Here is an 18,986-nt window from a genome sequence, read left to right as displayed (position 1 = left end):
CATATGTTTGCAAACTAAAACAAGTGAACACAATTTTACAATCGAAAATGCTTATGAGACCATTATTTTACTTTTATGGGGCAAAAGTGGTTTCTCTTCCTGCTTCTGCCTAAGCCCTCCACAATACCACAACACAACGGTGTCATGTTTTACCGAAGGAGAAGTGAAGAAGACGGTAGCTATCAGTAGCTAAAGCAGTTAGCTAATGTTAAGATCATTCCTCTAGCTGCTTTGCTGCTAATGCGAGTTCGTCTCCGTTCCTGCCCGAGAAACAGAAGTTGAACTAATAGCATCAAAATCAAAATAGCTACAGGAATCATCGTTGTAAAGTTAGCTATCTGCTTTTTAGCCACCGACAGCTACCGTTAATATTATGGAAGCTGCTGTCGTGAGCTAACGTGCTATCACGGTATCATCGTGCAGCTTCACAGCCTGCTATTAGCAGACAGCACTAAAGTTGACAAAATCACACTTGCACATCATTAGAATTCCAACCATTTATATGGGATTTATCATTCAACTAAACATGGAACCTGAATACTACCTGATATTTCAACCTGCTGCCATCAGTGATCTGCTTGTTTGAGTCATGAATATCTTACGCAGTTATATTCCATGTAGTGTCCCAAAACTGTTAAATCATTCCCCATGTAGTTCACTATGAGTCGCACTCAATACATCCATGGTAATAGGGAGGGAGTGAGTGAACCATTTCAAACACATCTCTGGTCATCTCCGTTAGCCATCTTACTCGTCCTGATGCCATGTTCCATATGAGAACACTCAGCCTAATGTATTAAACTTCTACTTGTCCCGACAGTTAACAGATATAGACCCGGCGACAGTTACAGAGAGAGAAACTATAAATAGATAGGCTTTGTACGTAATAATTAAATTACAACCAGACAGAGAACAAGGAGTTTGAGAACGGTAGGCTCATCTAATGTGCGAGATGAGCTACAGCAATGGGTCAATGAGTGGTATTACTGCGCCCCTATGGGCAGGCGAGCGGTGGTGCGGAATGCCGTAAAGCGCCTGTTAGAATACCGCGGGTCAAGTTACATTCTTATGTTCCCACATCTGTACTTAGTGATTAGTAAGGCCCTTCAAAAAGGGGTTCAGTATTTTATCTTAGCCTATATAGTAGGAGACAGGAACTGATTTAATTCTATGAATTGAAAGCAAAGTGTATGAGTCAAATTATGTGAGGCTGCTGTTCATCAACTATAGTTAAGAGCTGCTATACATCGATTATATTTCAGATTGCAATACCATAACTCCCCCATATCCATCCATCATCCATCCATCCATCTTCATCCGCTTATCTGGGGTCGGGTCGCGGAGGCAGTAGTTCCAGCAGGGGGCCCCAGACATCCCTTTCCCTAGCAGCATCAACCAGCTCTGCCTGGGGAATCTTTAGCCGCTCACAGGCCAGTGCGGAGATGTAGTCCCGCCACCTAGTCCTGTCTCTACCCCGTGCAGGCCTGCAAACTTGTCACCTTTTGGCTACAACCACCTTTTTTATGTTAACCATGGTAGTTTCAGTGAATCTAGAGGTTTTTAGTTGTATATGTCGTCACCTTTTTCACTACTCCAGAGTTTGCAGGTCTGCCCGTGTCCTCTTCCCAGCCGGAAACGCCTGGAACACCTCCCAGGAGGCATCCAAACTAGGTGCCTGAACCACCTCAACTGGCTCCTTTCAACGCAAAGGAGCAGCGGCTCTACTCTGAGTCTCTCCTGGATGACTGAACTTCTCACCCAATCTCTCAGGGAGACCCCAGCCACCCTCTGGAGAAAACTCATTTCGGTCACTTGTATCCGGGATCTAGTTTTTTCGGTCATGACCCATCCTTCATGACCATAGGTGAGGGTGGGGACGAAGATAGACCAGTAGATCGAGAGCTTTGCCTTTTGGCTCAGCTCTCTTTTCGTCACAACAGTGCGGTAAAGCGACTGCAGAACCGCACCAGCTGCTCCGATTCTCCAGCCAAACTTGTGAACAAGACCCCCAGATACTTGAACTCCTTCACTTGGGGTAAGGACTAATTTCCTACTCGAAGCGGACAGACCACCGGTTTCCTGCTGAGAACCATGGCCTCAGATTTAGAAGTGATGATTCTCATCCCAGCCGCTTCACACTCAGTTGCGAACCTATCCAGAGAGTGCTGGAGGTCGCAGGCCAATGATGCCATCAGGACCACATCATCTGCAAACAGCAGCGACGCGATCCCCAGCTCACCAAACTGCAAACCCACCTCCCCATGGCTATGCCTCAATATCCTGTCCATGAAAATCTTGACTTATTGCCAAGAACACGGACACAGCTCTTGCTCTGGGTGTACAGGGATTGGATGGCCGGTGGTTCCGCGACCAGGATGAAATCCACATTGTTCCTCTTCAATCTGAGGTTTGACTATTGGCCGGACCCTCCTTTCCAGCACCTTGGAGTACACTTTCCCTGGGAGGCTGAGTAATGTGATGCCTCTGTAATTGGCACACACCCTCTGGTCCCCTTTTTTGAATATTGGGACCACCACCCCAGTCTGCCACTCCTTTGGCACTGACCCAGACTTCCACGCAATGTTAAAGAGGCGTGTCAACCAAGACAGCCCCTCAACACCCAGCGCCTTCAGCATTTCTGGACGGATCTCATCAGTCCCTGGGGCTTTGCCACTGTGGAGTTGTTTGACTACGTCAGTGACCTCCTCCAGGGAAATTGACAATGACCCCCCATCATCTTGCGGCTCTGCCTCAATCGTAGAGGGTAGATTAGTCGGGTTCAGGAGTTCCTCAAATTTCTCCTTCCAACGCTCAACAACCTCCTCAGTTGAGGTCAGCAGTGTCCCATCCTTGCTGCATACAGCTTGGATGGTCCCCCACTTTCCCTTCCTGAGGTGTCTGATGGTCTTCCAGAAACACCTTGGTGCCAACAGAAAGTCCTTCTCCATGGTTCCTCCAAACTGCTCCCACACCTGCTGCTTTGCCTTGGTCACGGCCGAAGCTGCAGCCCTCCGGGCCAGTCGATACCCTGCAACTGCTTTTGGGGTCCTCCGGGCTAACATATCCCGGAAGGCCTCCTCCTTCAGTTGGACGGCTTCCCTGAACCCCCGTGTCCACCATGGTGTCTGGGGGTTACCGCCCCTTGAAGTACCTATGGCCCTCAGGCCACAGCTCCCAGCCGCAGCTTCAGCAATGGAGGCTTTGAACACCGACCACTCATGTTCGATGTCCCCAACCTCCACAGGGATGCTTGAGAATCTCCGCCGGAGGTGGCAATTGAAATCTCTCCGGACAGTTTCTTCCTCCAGACGTTACCAGTTAACCCTCACTACACACTTGGGTTTTCCAGGTCTGTCCAGAGGCTTCCTCTGCCATCGAAACCAGCTCACCACCAGATGGTGATCAGTGGACAGCTCTGCCCCTCTCTTCATCTGAGTGTCCAAAACACATGGCCTCAGATCAGATGATACAATAACAAAAACGATCATCGACCTTCGGCCTAAGGTTTTCTGCGCCAGGTGTTCTTGTGGGCATCCTTGTGTTCGAACATGGTGTTTGTTATGGACAAACCGTGACTAGCACAGAAGTCCAACAACAAAACAACACTCAGGTTCAGATCGTGGTGGCCATGCCTCCCAATCACATCCCTTCAAGTTTCTCCATCATTGTGCATTGAAGTCCCCTAATAGGACAGTGGAGTCCCCTGCAGGAGTCCCAAATAGGACTCCACTTAGGGTCTGCAGGAAGGCCGAGTACTCCGAACTGCTGTTCGGTGCATAAGCACAAACCACAGTCAGAGTCCCCCCCCCCCACAGTCCTAAGGCGCACGGAGGCGACCCTCTCGTCCACTGGGGTGAACTCCAGCACAGAGGCGCTCAGCTGGGGGCTAGCTAGTATAGCCACACCTGCCTTACGCTCCATACCATAAGCAACTCCGGAGAAGTACAACCCCTATCCAGGGTTTGGTTCCGGTGCCGGTGCTGTGCGTGGAGGTTAGCCCCACCAGGTGTAATTGGTATCGCTCCACCTCCCTCACAAGCTCCGGCTCCTTCCCCCCCAGTGAGGTCATGTTCCATGTCCCCAGAGCCAGCCTTTGCCGCCTCTGTCCAGTCCGTCAGTGCCCTCCGCCTTCACTGCCACATAGTTGGCAGCGCACCCAACCCCGACAGTTCCTCCCACGGGTGGTGGGTCCACGGGACGGATGAGACGGAGATGTTTCCACGTTGCTCTTTCGGGCTGGGCCCGGCCGGGCTCCATGAAAAGCCCAGCCACCAGGCGCTCGCAGACGGGCCCTCCGTCCGGGCCTGGCTCCAGACGGGGGCCCTGGGCTTCCTCCGGGCTGGGTATCTCTTCAGTGTTTTTCCATCAGGGCTTTTTGCTTGTTAAGGACTGTGGGGCGCAACTCCTCACAGCCCTACGCTGGCTGTTTTGGGCTTAAAACCCTCATCCGCCCTTGCTCCACACCTCCAGATGGTATACGGTGCGGAGCCAGGCACGAGCAGCACCTGTGGTTTTTGTTCGGAGTGACCTTCTCCTAGATGGGTTGCCTACTATGGCTGTGAGCCACATCTGCCCATGCTATTTGCCCATAGCTGGGACAGTGGTTGGCAGGAGTCAGTGCGTGTCCACACACGGAGATCCCCTACAGTTTAGCCTGGGACCGCGAGTTACACATTTACCATGTGTGGCCGCGGGGAGGAACTGTAGGAGTCTTGGCGGTGGAGTGGCTTTGTACTTGCATAAGACTTACGCACTCGGCTCCTCTTTTCACCCTCCATAAGGAGGGCTAGCTGGCGGCGGTAGCGGAAAGCAGAGTGGCAAGCAGAAGCGGCATGCAGCATGCACTAACTACAAGCACTACTACCACAGATCTACTGCACTACACATCACACAACCCTGCACAGTAATGCCCACACAACTCCCCCATACTCATCTCCAAATGCAGGATCTAGATTGGAGATTAAACCCTTTCTGCACACGTGGATCCTGGACTTCCTGACGGGCAGACCTCAGGTGGTGAGAGTGGGCAGCCACACCTCATCTTCTCTCACCCTAAACACTGGAGAAAGTCACCCTCTCACCCTCAACACTGGGCTGTTTCATATCCTCTGTACAAACACGACTGTATAGTTACTGTACCTACAATTCTAGCTCAATTATCAATTCACTGATGACACAGCTGCGGTAGGCCTGATCTCCAACAATAATGAGAAGGCCTTCGTGGAGGGGGTGGAGTGCCAAACTAAATGTTGTCAGGGCAACAACCTCCACCTGAACGTCAGTAAGATAATGGAGATGCTAGTGGACTACAGCAGGAAGCAGGAAGATGAAAGTGATTCTAGTGGACTAGCAGGAAGCAGGAGCGGCCAATTGCCTGAACAGCAGTGGGACCCCTGTGGAGACAGTGTATTTACAAGTACAGTATGTTGATGTACAGATCACCAAGGACCAGACATGGACAACAAACATCCCCGTATATGCATGATTCAGAGGGCGTCTGACTGAGAACATCAACACTACCAACATGCTATGGAAGCAACACCATGCAGGACAAGTCACTGTAGAGAGTATTGGAGATCAGGCCTACCGCAGCTGTCATCAGTGAATTGATAAGTGAGCTGGAATTGTAGGTAACTATGCAGTCATGTTTGTACAGAGGATATGAAACAGCCCAGTGTTGTGTGCAGTGTGTCTCCTGCAGGAGCAGAACCGCTGCCCCAGTGGAATCAGCCAGGTGATGCAGGACTTCGAGTTTGGCGGTGGTAAGGCCCTCGACATTGAGTTGAAGCACTGACAGGCCTCGGTTTTCGACGGTCGGCATGGCTGCTCGTCCGCCGTTCCTAGGTCTGCCAGCTCAACGTTTGGTTGGCGACATTAGTTTCAAGCAGCAAGCAACACGGTGTGGCAACCTTCGTACGGACTGAAATAAGCTGGTCAGCCACTAGCCAATCACCACCAGGCTCCAACATCGAATGGCTGGTTACAAAAATCCAGGAGACATCAGTCATCAATGTGTACAAGCCCCCACCATCGGAGCTGTCTGCAACATCACTCCCATCAGTACCTGCACCCGCCATCTATGCAGGTGACTTCAACTGTCAACACACAGACTGGGGTTATAATCACACAACACCTAATGGAGTAGCACTGAGCGAATGGGCCTCCAACACCGATGCCCTGCTGCTGTATGACCCCAAGGAGCCTCCATCTTTCTACTCTTCACGCTGGAATACCTCCACCAACCCGGACTTGGCCTTCGCCATCTGCCGCAGTAACGACCCGAAACTGGAGAGACGCGTCCTGGACAGGTTTCCCCATTCACATCACCGACCAGCCATCGTTAAAGTTCCATCACTGGTGCAGCCGGTACCAGGGAAACCTGTCAAAAGATGGAACTTCCGTAAGGCCAACTGGGTGTTGTATGCTGAGGAGACGGAAAGAAGGTCAGCTGGCCTGCCTGACCCAGAGTCAGTGGACGCGGATGCGGCCTACACAGCCTACTGCCGGATCCTCCTGGGTGCGGCAAAGAAGGCCATCCCACGTGGCTACAACAGGAGCTACATCCCAGGTTGGGACAAGGAGTGCAGCCGCCTTCTGTGTGACCACCAGAGGGCTAGTTCCAGAGAAGAGGTGGACATGACTGCAGCAGCTCTGACCCAGAGGCTGGATGTCACCCGCAGGACCAGATGGACAGAAGTCGTTGAATCGATCGACTTCACCCACTCTAGTCGCAAGGCGTGGCAGACCATCAACCAGCTTACTGGCAGAAACACAACACCTTCCAGCTGCCCAGTCACAGCTGATGCCATCGCATCCCAGCTCCTGAAGAACGGCCGTTTCTCGGATGCAGACAAAGACTTTGCCCGACAGACATCGCGTGAGGTGTCTTGCATCTTGAGAGCAGCCAGTGTCGATTCCAACATCTCGGGAGACTTTACGGAAGAGGAACTCAGTGAGGCCATGAGTAAACTCAAGCCAGGAAAATCTCCAGGCCGTGACAACATCCACCCGGAGTTCGTCATCCACCAGAGCACAACAACATCTCGCTGGCTCTGTGCTTTCTTCACATCGTGCTACCAGAGGTTAAAGCTCCCAAAGACTTGGCGCCGTGCCTCCGTCATAGCTCTGCCAAAGCCAAATAAACCTGCGGAAGACCCCAAATCATACCGGCCCATCTCGCTGCTCTGTGTCCCATTTAAAATCTTGGAGAGGATGATCCATAGCCGCATCGAGCCAGTGGTTGACTCACAGCTCCCACGGGAACAAGCTGGTTTCCGTCGTGGAAGATCAACAGCAGACCAGGTACAAACACTACTTGCTCAGGACATCGAGGACAGTTTCCAGGACAACCAGAAAGCTGGGGTAGTGTACCTGGATCTGACTGCCGCATACGACACCGTGTGGCACCATGGTCTCCACCTGAAGCTGTTGAGGATAATTCCAGACCGGCACATGGTGAAGTTCATCATTCAGCTTCGTCCTCCAGACCAGCAGTGGCCAGCGCAGTAGACTCAGAAGACTGAGGAACGGGGTTCCGCAGGGGTCAGTTCTCTCACCGATGCTGTTCAACATCTACATACATGACCTACCTGACACAACATCCAGAAAGTACGGCTATGCAGACGATCTTGCCATCATGCTGAGACGTCCAACGTGGAAGGCGATGGAAGATGGCCTTAACAAAGATATGGGCACTCTGGTAGCATACCTTCGAAGGTGGCGTCTACAGCTCAGCATCGGAAAGACAGTCGCAGCAGCATACCATCTAAGCACCAGAGAAGCAAAGAGGGAACTGGAGGTGCGTGTCGACAATAAACGCCTGGAGGTCCAGCAAGCTCCGAAGTACCTCGGTGTGCGTCTGGACCGGACCCTGACCTTCAGACAACATCTAGAAGAAGTCAAGGCCAAAGTTACATCTAGGGTTGCGCTGATCCGCCGCCTTGCGGGAATAACCTGGGGAGCGTCCGCTAAGACTCTGCGAATATCGACCCAAGCTCTGGTCTTCTCTGCAGCGGAATACTGCGCCCCAGTCTGGTGCAGAAGCCCTCATACAAGCAAAGTTGACGTGGCTATAAACAGTGCCCTCCGAATAATAACTGGATGCCTGAAGCCTACCCCAGTGTCCCTCTTGCCAGTCCTCGCGGGAATAGCCCCGGCCGGCCTCCGACGGGAGGCTGCCACCCTTGCCCTGGCCAGGAAATCAAAAAGATAGGAGTGGCACATCTTGCACAACACCACAACAACAGCGGCTCCTCCAAGCAGACTCAAATCCCGCCACCCCTACAACAAGGCAGCGCAAGAGATGCTCAATTCCACCTCTGAGGACATCTCCAGAGATGCTTGGCTGGCAGCAGCTTGGAAGCAGGAGTGGCAGTCAGCAGGGCCCTCCCGCGTCCATCACTACATCTGGGACCCAGGAGGTGGCGCCGTAGGAGGAGACGATCTACCACGCCGGCAATGGACCACACTGAACCGCCTGCGAACTGGGGTTGGTCGTTTTATAACATCGATGAAGAAGTGGGGCCTGGGACACAGTGCGGCATGCGAGTGCGGTGACCCTGAACAGACAGCCGAACATATAATCACCACTTGCCCCTTGTACAGACCACCCTCGGAAGCCAGCCTCTTTGACCTAGGACCCGAGATGCTGGCATGGCTACACGACACCGAGTTGGACCTTTGACGTTACACGAAAGAAGAAGCCCAGTGTTGAGGGTGAGAGGGTGACTTTCTCCAGTGTTGAGGATGAGAGGTTGACTGTCTCCAGTGTTGAGACAGTTGCTGAGTTTGGAGATGAGCATCGGGGGAGTTATGGTATTGCAATCTGAAATATAGTCAATAGATAGCAGCTCTTAACTATAGTTTATGAACAGCAGCCTCACATAATTTGCCTCATACATTTTGCTTTCAATTCATATAGTTAAAACTGTCTTAAATTAAATCCTGTCTCCTACTATATAGGCTAAGATAAAATACTGAACCCCTTTTTGAAGGGCCCTACTAATCACTAAGTATCTCAAAGTACTCCAAAGTATACCACAAAGTACCTCAAAGTACTCCAAAGTATACCACAAAGTACTGCAAAGTATAATGCAAAGTACTGCAAAATACTGCAAAATACCACAAAGTACCCCGAAGTATACAGCAAAGTACCCCAAAGTATACCACAAAGTACCGCAAAGTACCCCAAAGCATACTGCAAAGTACCTCCGTATACCACAAAGTACCACAAATTACCACACATTACTGCAAAGTATGGGTAAGTACCTCAATGTATACCACAAAGTACTACAAAGTACCCCAAAGTATAACGCAAAGTACCCAAAGTATACTGCAAAGAACTGCAGAGTACCACAAAGTACCCCAAAGTATACCACTAAGTACCGCAAAGTACTCCAAAGCACACCACAAAGTACCTCAAAGTATTCCGCAAAGTACTGCAAAGTACCCCAACGTTTACTGCAAACTACCGCAAAATATCAAAGTACCTCAAAGTACCCCAAAGTATACGGCAGAGTACTGCAAAATATTGCTGTGTACCCCAAAGTATACCACAAAGTACTGCAAAGTATACCACAGAGTACCCCAAAGTATATCACAAAAGTACCTCAAAGCACCCAAAAGTATACTGCAAAGTATCATAAGACACATATATGTATACCACAAGTACCACAAAGTAAGCCAAAGTATACAGTCCAGTCTGGGTATAAAGCGCTACACAGTACAGAGACTGCACTCCTAAGGATTTTTAATGATATATTTCTGGCTACGGACTCTGGTGACTCTCTTTTTCTTGTACTGTTGGATCTTACTGCCGCTTTCGACACAGTGGATCACAATATTCTGCTCTCCCGCCTGGAGCACTGGGTTGGCATCAAAGGTTCAGCTCTGGAGTTTTTCAGGTCATACCTGTCAGAGAGAAGCTTCAGTGTTAGCCTGGGCGACGCTGTATCCGCCACTGCATCTCTCCCTTGCGGGGTGCCCCAGGGCTCAATTCTTGGACCAATTTTATTTATGTTGTATCTACTCCCCCTAGGATCTATTTTCAGGAAACATGGAGTCTCCTTCCACTGTTATGCAGATGATTGTCAAATCTACCTGCCCTTGAAACAAAACAACCCTGACTCTTTAAAACTGTTGTTGGAATGCCTGGAAGATGTCAAAGCATGGTTAGCTTTAAACTTTTTATGTTTTAAAGACAGTAAAACCGAAGTCATGGTGTTTGGTCCCAGCAATGCCCATGTGTTTCCTCCTTCTGATCTAGGCCCTTTTAAACATTTTGTGAAGCCAACTGCCACTAATTTAGGGGTGAAAATTGACTGTGACCTAAAGATGGACAAACAAATTAATGCCGTAGTAGGAAAGAGTTTTTTCCAGCTCAGGAGGCTGTCCAAGGTCAAACCTTTTTTATCACGCTGTGTTTTTGAACATGTAATACATGCTTTTATGACTTCTCGTCTTGATTACTGCAATGCTTTGTATGTTGGTGTCAGTCAGGCCTCTCTCTCTCACCTGCAGTTAGTCCAGAGCGCTGCCGCTCGCCTGCTAACTGGTACACGTAAGCAAGAGCACATTACCCCGGTACTGGCTTCGCTCCACTGGCTTCCTGTGCGTTTTAGGATTGATTTTAAAATCTTGCTGTTTACTTTTAAGTGCCTAAATGGCTTGGCACCCATCTACCTCTCAGAACTACTGGAACCCTATGCTCCTTCAAGGTCCCTCAGGTCCTCTGATCAGCTTTGGTTGTCCCCAAATCCAGGCTGAAGCTCATGGGGGATCGGGCTTTCGCAGTGGCAGCCCCTAAGCTCTGGAACGAGCTACCCCTGCATGTTAGACAGGCCCCCACTCTGCAGGTGTTTAAATCACGCCTCAAAACACACTTATATTCTTTTGCGTTTTCCTGACATGGCCTAAGAGACTTGTCCTTTTTTCATGTGACATACTGCGTATGTTTTACTATGTGCTCTTTGTGTGTTATTGTTGTTTGACTTGTACAGCACTTTGGTCAACTTTGTTGTTTTTAAATGTGCTCTATAAATAAAATGGTATGGTATGGTATGGTATACCACAAAGTACCCTAACAGCAGTATTCATTTGCTTTTTTAGATTATTACATTATCAGTCAAGTATTACGTTACCAGTTTTGAAAAAAAAGACCCACCTGATAATGTAATAACTTGACCAATAATGTAATAAGGTATTACATTATCAGAAAAATGGTATTACATTATCAGTCAGGAAATGTTATTACATTATTGGTTAAGTTATTACATTATCAGGTTTTATTACATATTCGGTTGAGTTAAGTCAAACTTTTATTACATTATCAGGCGTTATTACATTATCAGTTAATTATTACATTATCAGGTGCTACAAGGCTTAAAGGAAGCATGAACCAAGCTAAAACCCTGAGACACAGGATCAGACAAGCTAAAACCCTGAGACACAGGATCAGACAAGCTAAAACCCTGAAACACAGGATCAGACGACGGATTCAGACTCACAGGATAAGGGCCTCTTAGATAGGAGGAAAACCAGTCTAGGCATGTTATCACAACCTATTCCCTGTGTGGGTGTGTGTGCGTGTGTGTGTGCGTGTGCGTGTGCGTAGGCCCCAGTGGAAGTCAGAGCTGAACACCTACAGGGTTGAGGCGGCCTGGAAGCTGAGCAAGTGGGACCTTCTGGAAGACTACTTGAGCTCAGGTGAGGAAACACACATACACATACGTACACATATGCACACAAACACACAAACGTACACACATGCACACACAAACAAACACACATGAATTTCCCAAAATATTCCTACTCAATGCAATACATGTTGTGTTGTGCTTATGCTGATACCACGCTGTGCGTGCGTGTGTGTGCGAGGGTCTATGTTTATGGGGGGTGGAAAGTGCCACTTACTAACTGAGCTAACTGAGCAGACACACGTGACGAGCGTCCCCACGTGACCACGTGTGCTATTCACTAACATAGCTAACCCAGCAAACGCTCGTCAGGGCCGGGGGTACGCTTACGTAGCTAACGTCGCTACTTGAGCACTTGTGCTATTCGCTAACGTCGCTACATGAGCACTTGTGCTATTCCCTAAAGTAGCTGAGTAAACACGTCGCCGTCAGTCAACGTGGCTATTAGGACAGAATGCAATAATTTCAACGTTTATGTTAGCTTGCTGCCTGTGTAACATAAACGCTCAAGTCATTTATTCACAATTCTATTAATAGGCTATTTCATTATAGGCCTAAACGGCTTAGCGCATATGTGTACATGTGCACGTGCGAGTGTCTGTGTACCCACCTGTGCTGCTGTGTTACGGAACCTAATGTACAGATGTATGTGTAGACTGTCTGATTAAAAAAATCATATTATTGTAGCCCTGACTAACCCTGCACTGAGTGCGGTCAGGTTCGCATCCAGACTGTGGAACCATTGGCGTTTTAGCACCGGCCCCGATAATATCAAACATGTTTGATATTTAAGATTATTAGCCTACGTCCCGACTTTACAAGTGAGACGGCGAGACCAGTAGTTCCTTTTTTGCTCGTTAATGCTTTGCATCCCTGTAGGCTAACCTACATTTCTGTAGTTGCTGTTTAATGGTGCGTTCGTTTGTGGTCGGACGTGGCAAGTCGCAAGTGGCAAAATACCTACCTCCGACCTGTGTGCATTCGAGCTATAGCGAATTATATGATTATGATATGATATTGACATCAGCCGGCAACTGGGGGCTGAGAAACATATCAGAATTTGCGACGAGGAAGTGCGAGTTCAATTTGCCACCTCCCAGTTATAAACGAACGCACCATATACCCTGGCATAAGTGCGCTTTTTCATAACCATAGCAACCATTGCTTTGAGCGTTCTATTCACAGTTCTGGATAATTATGGAAAAGCGATTTCGGTCTGGATGGTTCCTGTAGCCTACTATTTTTTAGGTGGAAAACAGCTATAAAAACTATTTCACGTTGCATCACGCATGTAAGGAGAAACTTAACAGTTGATCTCGCGAATATCAAACAAGCACCAAATACAAGTTTTGAAGATGACGGGTGAAAAAACGCGCACATACTAGGTTACAGGATATTAGCCTATTCTGTTCGAGGAAGCAACTCGGTAAAAGACCACTGTAGTCTCTTCTCATCGCTTCTTCTTCAGACCCATGCCTGAGGACCGCAGATTCTGGGTTGGGGTATGATGATGGAGAAGGTCAGATACCACAGGTAATGGGGGGCAAGGGCATAGAGGGATTTGTAGGTCAGCTGGAGGAGCTTCTAGGCGATGCGGGAGTTGATCAGAAGCCGGTGGATGAGGGTGGGGTGATGTGCTGCCAGGGCTTGGTGTGAGTGAGAACCCTGGCAGCTGAGTCTTGAGTGCCAGCTTGCTTACACTGCTACATATTCCTCTCTAATCTTCTACTCTCACAAGTGTTGTGACCTGCTCAGAGAAGAGATATAGTATTAGGACACTGGTTGAACAGTAGAGGAGCCGTAGTGAATCATCATGTTAATACTGTGACAGGGGAATGCAGGCCGGCTGAGGGAGGATAACGAGGGAGCTGAGACACGTGATGGGAGGGGAGTTGGTGGTGGACCAACTAAATACATTTAAGGAACTTTACTGGAATGATGGTTGACTAGGGCTGTCGCGGTTTGCAGTTAACCGCACAACCGCGGTCCTGTGAAGCAGACCGCGGTGCTTTACAGACGACCGCATCTACCGCGGTCACTAAGGTTTTTTCATTTTATTAGGCCTATGTTCCATGGGGCTTTCCAAGGGCTGTCAAATATTCAGCCGTCGACTGAGATAGAAAATACGTCTAGCCTAATCATTGTAAAATAAATCGACTAGTAAACGGAGATTCTTATAGTTTAGGACTACGTCCGCGAAGTCGAAGGAACGCATTGCGCGGAGCAGAACGAGAATGATATTCGAAATAAGTTATTTTCAAGCTATTTTCAAATGGAAATGGTGGCCTAGTGTTACTGTATAGCCTAGATCTAGAAATGAGATGTTATGGCAAATCTACTAGGCTACTACATTGGGCAGGTAATAAGGCGGATAGCCAAACATTAGCCTGTAAACAAGGACTATTAATTATCATCATGAAAATGTGATAATGACCACAAACGAAATCATATCATTATGGATTTATTGTACAAAGACTCGGTAAACTGTAAAAAGACAAGTTCAAGTTGGATTAGAAAGCTGTAGCTGATCGCGCCAAAAAGTATGTTTCCATACATAGCCTACCCATTCAGACCAGAGATTAAATCTTAAATGGTGGTGGTGTAGCCTTCTTCATTGTAGGAATAATAGGTATGGCTACAACTACACACAGGCCACAAAATACAATAACAAAATACAGACAACAGCGGCCACTAAGGATTTTCTTTTCATTTTGGTAGGCTATCAGGGCTTTTTCCAGGACTGTCAAATACCACTATAGACAAAGGCTATCCGAATGCACGGCACTAAACTTCTGGTATATACAGTATGTATAACGTGTTAGGCCTAGCCTAAGCTTACTTTAGTGCACAGCAAACATTGCCTTTGCCCTTTAGGTCCCTTTATATCTGTAGCCTAATTGTTATTGTTGTTATTATTTTACTATGTCGAATGATTTGCCTGTTTGTGTGCTGCGCGCACCATTGCATTCCTGTACCCTCATTTATTTAATGTATTTCGTTAGATAATAACGAATAATGTAGGCCACAACTAGTCTACACACATAGGATATAGATCAAATGTAGTGTAAAACTAAATAATAATAAAAACATCGTAAAACGCAGACCGCGGTTGAAATCTATCAATTTGAACGCTCAGGATAATTCCTAACCGTGACAGCCCTATGGTTGACAAGTAGTCATATTGAACAATACACTTTTTGGCCTTTGGTTTTGTGGCAGGCATTTTTTATATTTTTACTTATTGTTTATTTTGTATAGGTTACTCTTTAGTTAAAAATGTCTGATTCTTAACTTGAATCAATGACTTTTCTACCATATTATTCCCTATGAGCCAGGTTATGACATAAGAGGCTGACAGAAAGCCTACTGGGCTATCAGGATCAAAAAACATTTATTTTGCCAAGGAGCCTACTTCACAATATACTACGAATTTTCTTTCGGCCCATGGTGCATAACACAGATGGAGACATATTAGACAGGATGCAGGGACAATGTAAATAAATATAACACCAGTGAGTTAGCTACTATCACAGCACTTGGCGTGGCTGGAGAACATAAGCTAAGCCAAATGACGGTGGCAATAATAATATAACATAATTTATCTTGTCAGCAACACACAGTAAGCACAATAGTAGGAATAATAACATATATTAACCAGGTTATCTGATAGTAGCCTGCTATTATTTAGGCTCAATAATCTAATGTTAAGTTGTCATATCACTGATCTCACTGGACAGAGGCTGGCTAGCCATATCAGAGCTAACAAGACAACTAGCAGCTTAAGTAAAGTTATGATGGTGACGGCGACGTTCCTCAATACCACTCGTGGACAAGTAGCGACATTAGCTACGTTCGCAAAACCACTCGTGGACAAGTAGCGACGTTAGCTACGTTCGCAATACCACGCGTGGGCAAGTAGCGATGTTCGTCAGGTTTGTCTTCTCAGTTAGCAAATTCACACGGGCCATAATTACGTGAGCTAACGTGAACCACGCGAATGCCACGACCAATGCACACATTGCTGACTTACTTCAGGCAGCCGCCGTCGCTAGGACAAAACGTCGTGAGTCACGTCAGTCCTCCTATCAAATACAATGGGAGTCGAATGGATTTCACTCACATACGTGGCGTACGTTTGTCATCTCCGTATGCAGCTCAGTTCGCTCCGTGCGGTAAGAAATGGCACATTTCACCCCCCATATATGTTTGTGTGTGTGCGCGCGTCTGTGCGCGGGTCTGTGTGTGTGTGTGTGCGTGTGTGCATGGGTCTGTGTGTGTGTGTGTGTGTGTGTGCGTGGGTCTGTGTGTGTGTGCGCGTGTGTGTGCGCGGGTATGTGTATGTGTGTGCGTGGGTCTGTGTGTGTGTGTGTGTGTGTCTGTGTGTGCGTGTGTGTGTGCGGGTCTGTGTGTGTTTGTGTGTGCGGGTCTGTGTGTGTGTGTGTGTGTGTGTGTGTGTGTGTGTGTGCGGGTCTGTGTGTGTGTGTGTCTGTGTGTGTGTGTGTGCGTGCGCGTGTGCGCGTGTGTGCGTGTGTGTGTGTGTGTGTGTCACCAGACCGTAAGTCCAGCTCGTGGGGGGTGCGTCTGGGCCAGATGCTGCTGTCAGCGAAGCAGCGGGACTCTGAGAGGTTCTACCGGCAGCTGAAGGTCATCAGGAAGGAGCAGGTGGTTCCGCTGTCCGCCGCCAGCTACGAGTGTGGCACCTACCAGAGAGGATACGAGTACATCGTCAGGTAGGCGCGCGCGTGCGTGTGTGTGTGTATGTGTGTGAGAGAGAGAAAGTGTGTGTGTGTGTGTGTGTGTGTGTGTGTGTGTGTGTGTGTGAGAGAAAGTGTGTGTGAAAGTGTGTGTGAGTGTGACACCTACCGGAGGGGAGTACATCGTCAGGTAGGTGTGTGTGTGTGTGTGTGTGGGAGGAACTGAAAATTGTAGTGGCTGTGATGTTTTTGTATTTTTTTCTGTTTGACTACCCTTAGATTTCCTTGTGCGTGTGTGTGTGTGTGTGTGTGTGTGTAGGCTGCACATGCTGAGTGAGTTGGAGCATGCGTTCACAGACCTGCAGAAACAGAGAGAAAGCTCCGCCCCCAGCTCCTGCCAGATGCCTCGCCATTGGCCAGACCGGCTGGAGATGACCCAGAATTCCTTCAGAGCCAAAGAGCCAATCCTGGCCCTGCGACGCGCCCTGCTTAGCCTGAGCACAGCGTGAGGGCAACTAATGCACACACACACACTCACACCACACACACACATACCACTCCAAAACACTTCCACACACACACACACACTTAGGACTGCATCCGTTCATTTGATAAGCTTTCAAGATTAAAAGCACATTGGGTTGTTTTATTGTGTGTGCTTGTGTGTGTGTGTGCGTGTGTACGTGTGTGTGCGTGTGTGTGCGTGTGTGAGTGTGTGTGTGTGCGTATGCATGTGTGTGGCGTGTATACGTGTGTGTGCATGTGTGTGTGTGCGTGCGTGCGTGCGTGTGGCGTGTATACGTGTGTGTGTGTATGTGTGTGTGTGCGTGTGTGTGTTTGTGTGTGTGTGTGTGTCAGGCCGGGGCGTGAGGAGCTGGTGGGGGAGTGCTGGCTGCAGAGCGCTCGCGTGGCGAGGAAGGCGGGGCATCACCAGACGGCCTTCAACGCCCTCCTGAATGGAGAGAACACCAACCTGGCCGAGCTGTTCACAGAGAAGGCCAAGTGGCTCATGTCTAAGGTATTTACACACACACACACACACACCTGAAAAATATGCCAGAAAAATTCACCCTTGAGAAATGATGGTCATAACACCTGTCCTCCCACACAAACATGTTTGTGTGTGTGCATGCGTGTGTGTGTGTGTGTGTGTGTGTGTGTGTGTGTGTGTTTGTGTAGGGAGACGTTCATAAGGCCCTGATCGTGCTCCAGAAGGGTGTGGCCCAGTGTTTCCCAGACGACAGGCCCCTGTCGGACGCGCGCAGTCTGCAGACCAAAGGCAGGGCCATGCTGCTGGTGGGCCGCTGCATGGAGGAGACCGCCAACTTCGAGTCCAACGCCATCATGAAGGCCTACAAGGTCCCGACCGCCGTTCAGCTGGGTCTACATACTTGTTGTTGTTGTTCGTATTGTTGTAGTTGCTCATTTTGTTATATATTGTTGCTGTTGTTGTTGTTGTTGTTGTTGTTCAAGTTGTGGTGTATGTTGCTTGTAGTGTTGTTAAGGTTGTTGTTTATATTGTTGTTGTTGTTGTCAGGACGTGACCAGTCTGCTACCAGAGGGGGAAGATGGGAACTTCTACCTGGCTAAGTACTACGACAAGATCATGGCCATGGTGACAGAGAACAAGCTGGAGAAGCAGGGGAACCTCATCCACTACATCGTTCGCTTCTTCGGAAAGTAAGAGAGCTGGCTACATGGACTGGACCAGGGTAGACCTGGGTCATAGGGATGATTACTGGACCAGGGTAGACCTGGGTCATAGGGATGATTACTGGACCAGGGTAGACCTGATTCATAGGGATGATTACTGGACCAGGGTAGACCTGATTCATAGGGATGATTACTGGACCAGGGTAGACCTGGGTCATAGGGATGATTACTGGACCAGGATAGACCTGGGTCATAGGGATGATTACTGGACCAGGGTAGACCTGATTCATAGGTATGATTACTGGACCAGGTTAGACCTAGGTCATAGGGATGATTACTGGACCAGGGTAGACCTGGGTCATAGGGATGATTACTGGACCAGGATAGACCTGGGTCATAGGGATGATTACTGGACCAGGGTAGACCTGATTCATAGGTATGATTACTGGACCAGGTTAGACCTAGGTCATAGGGATGATTACTGGACCAGGGTAGACCTGGTTCATAGGGATGATTACTGGACCAGGGTAGACCTGGTTCATAGGGATGATTACTGGACCAGGGTCGACCTGGGTCATAGGGATGATTACTGGACCAGGGTAGACCTGGGTCATGGAGATGATTACTGGACCAGGGTAGACCTGGTTCATAGGGATGATTACTGGACCAGGGTAGACCTGGGTCATAGGGATGATTACTAGACCAGGGTAGACCTGGTTCATAGGGATGATTACTGGACCAGGATAGACCTGGTTCATAGGGATGATTACTGGACCAGGGTAGACCTGGGTCATAGGGATGATTACTGGACCAAGGTAGACCTGGTTCATAGGGATGATTACTGGACCAGGGTAGACCTGGGTCATAGGGATGATTACTGGACCAGGATAGACCTGGTTCATAGGGATGATTACTGGACTATGGTAGACCTGATTCATAGGGATGA

The 18,986-nt window shown here is 48.6% G+C and overlaps 1 protein-coding gene across 1 annotated transcript in view; it reads left to right on the top strand.

The window, feature by feature from the left end:
* Window positions 1–18,986, top strand: part of atr (ATR checkpoint kinase) — a gene marked incomplete at its 5' end in the record, with an annotated part of 139,113 nt that overhangs the window by 84,087 nt on the left and 36,040 nt on the right. The window contains 6 exons of the mRNA XM_084451303.1: window positions 11,612–11,703; window positions 16,246–16,423; window positions 16,707–16,892; window positions 17,246–17,405; window positions 17,567–17,746; window positions 17,925–18,067. Of these exons, the coding sequence (XP_084307429.1) occupies window positions 11,612–11,703; window positions 16,246–16,423; window positions 16,707–16,892; window positions 17,246–17,405; window positions 17,567–17,746; window positions 17,925–18,067 (939 nt within the window). The remainder of the gene's footprint in view (window positions 1–11,611; window positions 11,704–16,245; window positions 16,424–16,706; window positions 16,893–17,245; window positions 17,406–17,566; window positions 17,747–17,924; window positions 18,068–18,986) is intronic.

The sequence above is a fragment of the Borostomias antarcticus genome, assembly GCF_949987555.1.
Source record: "Borostomias antarcticus genome assembly, chromosome: 16".
Lineage (NCBI taxonomy): Eukaryota > Metazoa > Chordata > Actinopteri > Stomiiformes > Stomiidae > Borostomias > Borostomias antarcticus.
The sequence above is the reverse complement of the archived record's forward strand: the minus strand, read 5'-3'. Positions and strand labels throughout refer to the sequence as shown.